This window comes from Trichoplax adhaerens, genomic scaffold (assembly GCF_000150275.1).
Source record: "Trichoplax adhaerens TRIADscaffold_186 genomic scaffold, whole genome shotgun sequence".
Taxonomy (NCBI): Eukaryota; Metazoa; Placozoa; class Uniplacotomia; order Trichoplacea; family Trichoplacidae; genus Trichoplax; species Trichoplax adhaerens.
The window spans coordinates 2,320-10,409 of NW_002061114.1; the positions used below are offsets into that span (position 1 = coordinate 2,320).

Below are 8,090 nucleotides of genomic sequence, written 5' to 3' on the forward strand. Positions count from 1 at the left end.
GAATATAATTATTACTTGCGAATGATTACTATGGACTCCAGGACTATGAAGAAGGCCTGAACTGATGAAGGATCACTCCCTGAGACGGACGGACGCTTCTTACCAAATAGAGCGTCAATATCGAAAAAATGATTACTTTATAGGGATCTTCTGCGTCTCTTTTCGAAATCGCTGGTACTAATGTAAAATAGTATCGACAATCTGAACCTATTTCTAAGTGGATCATAAGAAGATTTAGCGTAATATTAGTAAATTTAGAAAAATCAGTCCATTTCAAATCGATCGTCTCCATACTAAACTACAGTACTGTCAGTCATCACGAAGCGATTGGCACTATGTTTCTAACGAAATGAGGACGAAAATGTCTGTCCGTCCAAAAGAAGTGATTAGTTTAGCTGTTCCATTAGTCCATAATATATCATATTAATATGTACAGTATATTAATGAACTAAATGAACTAACAATTCTTGCAATAATAACAAGACAACAAATCTACTTGAGACATCACTACGGAAATTTTCAGGCCTAGTTGGATTGTATTGAAGTTTTATAACGTTGGATTATACTCTCTTGCCTTGACGAATTATACCTTTTGCAAATACTCCTCTACATACGCTAAGAAATCTTGGATTGACGTGTTACAACGCTATTGGGGTACTTCCAGTATCGACACAAGTGGAAAAATACAACAAACTAATCTCTATTTTGCAGTACACTGATTGATTAGCTTATTCAGAATTTCAAACTTGGAGATCAGCGGATAACCGGTTAAGAAACATATCGTATCATGGAAAATATTATTGCTGCTATATCAACCATCGGTGGCACTATCGATAATGCCTCTATTTTACCCAAATATAAAATACTCCTATTTGGCTTCACACTCAGTCTAACTCTATTCGATGTGGTGACAGATACGATTTTCCTAGTGGATGTGACACAAGATTTTCAACAATTTTCCAGATTATTACAAAATTATCGTAATCGATTCAATTTTACATCGAAAAAATTTGTCGGAACCAAAACATTTTGTAGCGCAAACTACAAAGCATTTAATTTATTTTACAAAATGAGAATTGGTCTATCCATTTATTACATGTTTTATGCTTTGTCTCTTGTGATGGCGATGGTTAGTATACTCTATCTCTATACTAGTATCTTTCGACGTCCCAAAGCAAAGTTTAGCCGTAAATTGTTAGGAATTGGTCAACTGTTGGAATTTTTACCCATCATCATCGAAGATATGCCCGAAGCCTTTCTAACAGTCTATTTTTTGAACGTCTTTGATAATCCAGCTGGTATGGATTGCCTGTACTGCGCTATAAATAGTAAATGTAAGGATCGTGCTCCTGTTGGTTTACGAACGCATACAGCTACACTGATTCGATTTATTGGCATCGCTGTACATGCATTTTTATTCTTTGCCCTAAAAGCGAGAGAATTATACAACCAAAGCTTAGAGGAACATGCCGAAGACAAACAGAAGACACTCTATCAAAATGCCAAATCTTATTATTGTTTTTGCCCTTGTTATGTGCTTTACTATGGTTGTTGTATTCAACCGTCAGGAAATTCTGGCTGTGGAAAATGTCGATACTACTTCCTGTTAATTATAAACATGTTACTGGCTGGAGTGCTTTCAGTGTGGATGGTATTTCTACCTGTATTTATTGGATACATGTTCTATCCTGTCTACATACCATTCATTATTAATATAGCCAACTTTAATAGGGCAAGGTTAACTTCCTTTCTGCTAATTGCTTCGATTACTTCAGGAATCTGCTGGGGTATTTTAGCAGTCATTGCTTGCATTTACCTATGGAGGCACATGTATAATCTACCCAAAGCCATTGGTACTTTTTTCTTGTCTATAATTTGTTTACCAGCATTTGTACCTTTTGCAAGCTATATCGTGTTACGAGATATCCATTATAATAGTCGTCATTGTGGTAAAGAGCAAGCAGCCGTAGCTACTGATGACGAGACTGTTGATAAATCGAAAGTAGAACTACAATTAGTTAATGATCAGCTTGAATCCGAACAACCTATAGAATATACCTATAACAATCTAAAAACAGCGGATCATGCCGATTCAATGACATACAGTAATTCTTCTTACGCTTTACTTTCTAAGGAGCAATGATTTGGTTGTTGTTGAGTCGAAATACTGTGACAAATGACATCAAGATCAGTCAATCAATATGCAGCATTTACTACCCCAGTACAAGCGGCATTACTGTTGTGGAAAAAATCACAATTTGCATTCATTACCTGCCTTCCATAACTTAGGATATATGTACGGTATACCGTAATCATTCTTTCGTTCGAGCATTACAGGTGTAGGTGATAGCTTTAGCTGACAATGTTACAATTTATTACATTTTAAAACATGTCATCATCATATGACTTCAATTTATATCTTACTAGGGATTTATTACGGATTGAATTTTATTACATTTTAAAACATGTCATCATCATATGACTTCAATTTATTTCTTACTAGAGATTTGTTATGGATTGAATTTTATTACATTTTAAAATGTGTCATCATGATATGACTTCAATTTATATCTTACTAGGGATTTGATACGGACTGAAGGTCCCTAACCATATTTCAGATTTTAGATATTTTAGATTTTATATTGACTTGGCCTATTGAGGGTTGTGACAGTCCCTCTCTATTTTAAGACTTTTTTTAGTATAAAATTTATCATTGAGAAGTCCCTGGCTGTAACAAGTAGAGATTTTATAGCATCGTCAAACAGACATTTATAATAGCTAAAGATGGATCTAATTACAGAAATTTTTAGTAATGTTACAAATTAACTACACCTGCATTACAACTTGCAGGACTCAACATTTACTACAGTGTAATGAAAACAAGAAGGTTCAATTCTTGTCTATTTCATCGTAATTAAATTAAGTTCCGAATATGCAGTATATTACTTAGAAATCAGATCTATAAATGGAAGCAGTATAAATGATAGTTAAAGATTACTATCAATTGGATATATCTGAAGAGTCAATACCAGTACAGCTCTTTTTATTGTCAATTTTAGTGCTACTATATAGAATATATTAAGTAATTACGTCTAATCTATTCTCGATATCTTTTCGAGCATTCTCAATTAACTACTTTTGGACAAGAATATTTATTTATCACGTTCTTGATCGAATAAACGCATATAGTATAGTCCACCAGTCAGTGGATTATACGTATTTTACAAAAAAGTATAATAAAGATTTGATGTGCCATTTTGTCATGCTAAGCTTTAAATTGCTCATAGTCCTATTTACGCTTAAATACAGTCAATACGCCTTTACACATTATTACATGCAGTTCATAAACGACTAACAGCTTGCCAACGAATAGCTGAGTTATGAACACCGTAGAATATATAATTAATTAATTTTATAAGAGTTCAACACGCTTTGCATTACAGTAGTACTACTATAGAACAGTACAAGTCAGTATTATAGCGTTTTAATCCGAGATCGATTCGGTCATAGCCCCAATTGCATCATAAACTAGAAACGCAATTAAAACTTTGCTCTATAAAGTTTACTCTACGTATATTGGGTTGTTATTGGCATTGTACGTTGCACTGCCTTAATCAAGCAGTACAGAACTGCAACACCTTATCATTGATCCCGCTTAAATATGAGTACAATGCCTAATAGCTGTTTAAAACTTTCAACAAGGACTGCTTTTGAAATGATAAAGAGCACTACAGTAGTCAGTGGGAATCTGCGAAAATGTGTAGAATAATGTTTGGACATCAACAGTAAGCTACGCTGTCAATTAGATAAGTGTACTGAAAATGAAAAGCTATCATGATATAATAGTGTATAAAGCCGTACAAGTGTACATGGTACTGTCAGCATTAGCATATTGTGGAGCAGTTTAGTCAATCATTAGCATTAGTTCTAACAGATATCGATACCCGACATCAATAAATAGGAAGAAGAACGTGAACTACAGTATTACATCATGGGTATACACTTGTAAATCGTGCAATCCTGCATAGCCAGAGAATTTGTAACTCAGCATATTATGTACGGATAAAGGATGTTTTATTTTATCGCATTAATATCAGTAACACAAGCCACCAATTACAATAACGGCTGTCGTAAATTGAATGTCTTCGTCAACTCATATTATTCTAGGGCTTTTACAGCAAAACAAGTCTGTACAGGTACTACAACCATCTCCAGAAAATGCTTCCCAAGAGCTCGATCTTCTAGTCCAGCTAGAATGAATAGACAGTATTACATTGTAAGTAATAAGAACTAGTTTAAAACGCCTTCCTCATGAGATTCACGATCACATCCTTACCTTCTTGAATCCAATTTCTAATGCGTGTTCACGGAACCATTGCCTTTGAACATTCAATCCGTATTTTCTTATTATACCGTGATGATTGCCGGTTACACGACTGCAAGGAAAGAGAATTTATAATACATGAGTTCAATAGCGAATTTGCAGAAATGGAGGGCGAAATAAATGACTTTAGAATTCGTGATTAGCGAGAATTAGTAGTCATTTTCGCAATAGTTAGCGGGTCATGAAGAATATCACTGATTGGCAGGGTAGAGACATTGTATGCTTTAAGATGAGTACTCTCACAGTTATCACAAGATTTTATGTCAACAACTGATACATGTGCAAATGCCATCGATGAAAGAACAGAAAGTACATGATTGTTGAGCATTCCTTCGAGAGTTTGAGTTAGTACTATAGCTACTGCTGTCATAACGTGAAGTCACTCAAGTCTATAATAAACGGCAGTTTATATCTATAAGTATGATGAAGTCACTTCACTTGAAAGAGGGAAATAGCAGCCGTAATCAAAAATTCACTCTCTTGCCAGTCATTTAAATACTACAGCATCCGCATATACAGTATAGTATTCAATTTTGGCAGGCAGGGCTGTCGAATGGTAGATGATTCTTTTCTATTTATAGTACATACCACGGTCTATCAAGACGCCAGTACACAAGGTTAGGCTAACGCAAACTGTGTTGACTCCGTACTTAGATTGTACGAAGACAAAACATCCATTTTAAAGTTCGTTCCGTTCTAAAAGTAGTATAGCACTGCACTCTTTGAAAGTCAACTTATTGAATCGTGGTGGCTATGATTGTGATATTAAAAGACTTTGCATGTGGTGCATCATCGTCATGATTCTCCTCTAGTCATGACGCCATGAATACTGTCCAAACAGTAGAACTCTGTTCATGATTGATTGATTTAATGACTAGCCTGACATGCCTGTAGTTCTGATTTTCGATAGAAAGACGTAATCTCTATACATTAAGCAATCATTTCAAGACTTACCAGCCTCTCGAACCAGGGCCAAATTTCCTAGGATGGCTATACCAAACTTTTGTGTGACTCATGGCTTAATTCGTCTTCTTGCCAATTTGTAGTCCAACGAAAAGAACGAAACGCACGTTGGCCGCTAGTCTTGTCTTGTTCATGGTAGCACTGCAGCATTCTGGGATATCACTTGGGTTGGTTGTCATGACGCATGCGTTTCGTCTACACAGTTCTCATCTCCAAGAAAACCTTTCAAGTCTGTACAGTACACTGGTAGGTACAGTATAGTACATTGTCCTGTATGATCAATGGCGGGCGTGAGTCAGGTGACTGAGAGATCCATGGATCACGTGCTGCACGTACAGTGTACAGTACAGTACTGTACACTGTATGGATTTTATACTGTATCATAAGATTCTAGCTGTACAGTACAGTAATAGTAACGGATCGTTTTGTAACTTAGCAGTGTCGTACTGTACAGTACTGTACACTGTACAGTGTACAGTACACTTGTAAATGTACGGTACAGTACTGTACTGTACTGTACAGTACTGTACAGTGTAGTCAAAACTACAGTACTTTGTTTGTCTAGGAATTGAGTACTGTAAACTTAAATATCTGTACTGTACTGTACTGTACTGTACAGTACAAGCGTGATCTTTTTCGTTCAAGATTATTAATTAAGTATTGTAAATGCTTAAATGCTTTAATATAGATCAAATCATATAAAAAATAATTCAAACAATAGTGTATTAGTTAAAGATTTCGAATCCGCAGTTAAATTTCTGTTGAAGTTATTCAGCTTTATATTCGTATAATAATAATTTTTATTACATTTTGATTCACTCTCGTGATTTTAGGGCACCTTAAAGTAATCTAATTCGAACTGGTTCACACTCAGTACAACGTCCAAACTAGTCCTAATGGATTGAAACGGCCTGCTATCGCACGATAGGCGTTTTCACTTCCATGGCTAAGTAAGATTCTGCCCTGAAGTGCGATAGCAAGTTTCTCACCAAAATCGAGCATGATGTTAGGATGATGTTAGACTGCGGTATTGCGATTATAAGAGATAGAACTGTACGGTACAGTCATCATGGCCTACAGTACGGTAGTCAAGAGGGATAGTATCGCCATAATGCGCTTCGTCTTGATCATCCATTCTTGATAAAGTATTTAATCGTTGTGTTGGTTTGATCGCCTCTACTGAAACACCTGTAATAGATCTTCAACAACCTCCTCCATCGACGGAGGCATCTTGTCACACACCGCCAGTGACAAAGTTAGTCTACACATGCCAAGGCTAACCAAAAACGCCTCTTACTGACTTCAAGAGACGAGATTAGCTATATGATTGTCAGGTCTAGCTATATCATCCGAAATAGATCACTTGCAACGACCGCATACTAAAGTATAGTTAGAGCGACACTGATTGTTTAGACGAGGTAGTCCGAGAATGGACTACTATTTATTACTGAAGAAATCTTGACAATTTAATAACTACATTATCATATTAATCAAAGACTGAACAGATGATAGCAAGAAATGATCGTGAATAAAACGTCAACCCACACAAACAATATTGAATATTACTCAATAATTTTGCAACCAGCTTACGCATCGTAACACATCTACAGACAGACCTATTGGGGGTGAGGATCGATATGTCTGCGCTCGCAAGCCCGATGGATTCAATACATAATAACAATCGCACTGATACAAGTTGATTAGCGTTATTGCACGATAAGGTGTTACATTTGAAGACTAGGATTGTAGCCTATCTCTTTCGCATCTTATGCATAGTATAGTCTTTTCATATTGAAGATCAATTAGAAGGGGAGTTCGATTGCGTACAACGAGAACGAAGAGTGGACGCAAACGTATCCCAACAACAGTTATTCTACTTGGGCAAGCGGAAATGATTCGTTTGAATTTTTAGCGTTGGATGGTGCTTATGCAATGTCCATCATGCTTAAACCATCCATACTGGATCACTCGTTTCTACAGAGTGATAATGCATTAAAATATTGAATAGAATGGATGCAATATTTAGTATTCAACTAGCCAACGGTTTGGCTGCTACGCTGCATGATAAGATTGGATATTGCACTTAATTCTCTATTGATTGAAGTACGGTTGTCTACTGTAAGGTGCATTCAGTGGGAGTTGCTTGGATGAAACCTGTAGTTTAATTATATACTGTAAAAAAAAAATTCATAAATACCGTTCAGGAAGGCAACTATCTTTAAAGGGATAAATCCAGGATTAAGTTAGAGAGTAAGATGTTTTGCTTTAGTCTAATGTCCATCGAGTAGCCTCACAATTAGCCAGTGTAGGAGATAGAGGAATATTCTATCTGGTAGGAGTGCTATATCCTGCGTCGAGTCCTACGGTGCTATAGCAAAGAATGCATGCCCGCTATAGTACAAGGATAATCGGCATAAAATAGGTCAAAGTTTGCATACGAAATGCTTGTGAAACTTTTTGAAAATTTCAACTAGCTATCGATACTATTTTGGTTCTCATCTCGTTGAGTCAAAGAATAGAATGAGTCGTGACCTATTTCATTGAATACAGGATCATAAAATAGTCATTATTTTCTCATTATGACTCCTTAAATTTATTAACTAATATCGATGTTTTATTTCATTTTTATAGAGTCTTAAATTAATGAGCGATGGATTAATTAATTAATTTGAATAGGGATAGCACTGGCGTTGCTATAATCAGCAAATATGGCTCTTTAGAAAGTGAGTGGGTGATAGATACA

The 8,090-nt window shown here is 35.8% G+C and overlaps 2 protein-coding genes across 2 annotated transcripts; one reads left to right on the forward strand and one right to left on the reverse strand.

The window, feature by feature from the left end:
* Window positions 1–787: 787 nt before the first annotated feature.
* Window positions 788–2,143, forward strand: TRIADDRAFT_62606 (uncharacterized protein; the record flags this gene model as incomplete). Its single annotated transcript, XM_002118541.1, has 1 exon — window positions 788–2,143. One exon carries the CDS (start codon window positions 788–790, stop codon window positions 2,141–2,143), a length of 1,356 nt encoding a protein of 451 aa, XP_002118577.1.
* A 1,916-nt stretch (window positions 2,144–4,059) lies between these two features.
* TRIADDRAFT_36841 (expressed hypothetical protein) lies at window positions 4,060–5,446 on the reverse strand. Its single transcript, XM_002118542.1, has 3 exons — window positions 5,339–5,446; window positions 4,337–4,436; window positions 4,060–4,250 (listed from the first exon to the last, which is right to left on the reverse strand). The coding sequence occupies exons 1-3, from the start codon at window positions 5,398–5,400 to the stop codon at window positions 4,242–4,244; spliced, it is 171 nt and encodes a 56-aa protein (XP_002118578.1). The 5' UTR covers window positions 5,401–5,446; the 3' UTR covers window positions 4,060–4,241.
* Between the last annotated feature and the right edge of the window lie 2,644 nt (window positions 5,447–8,090).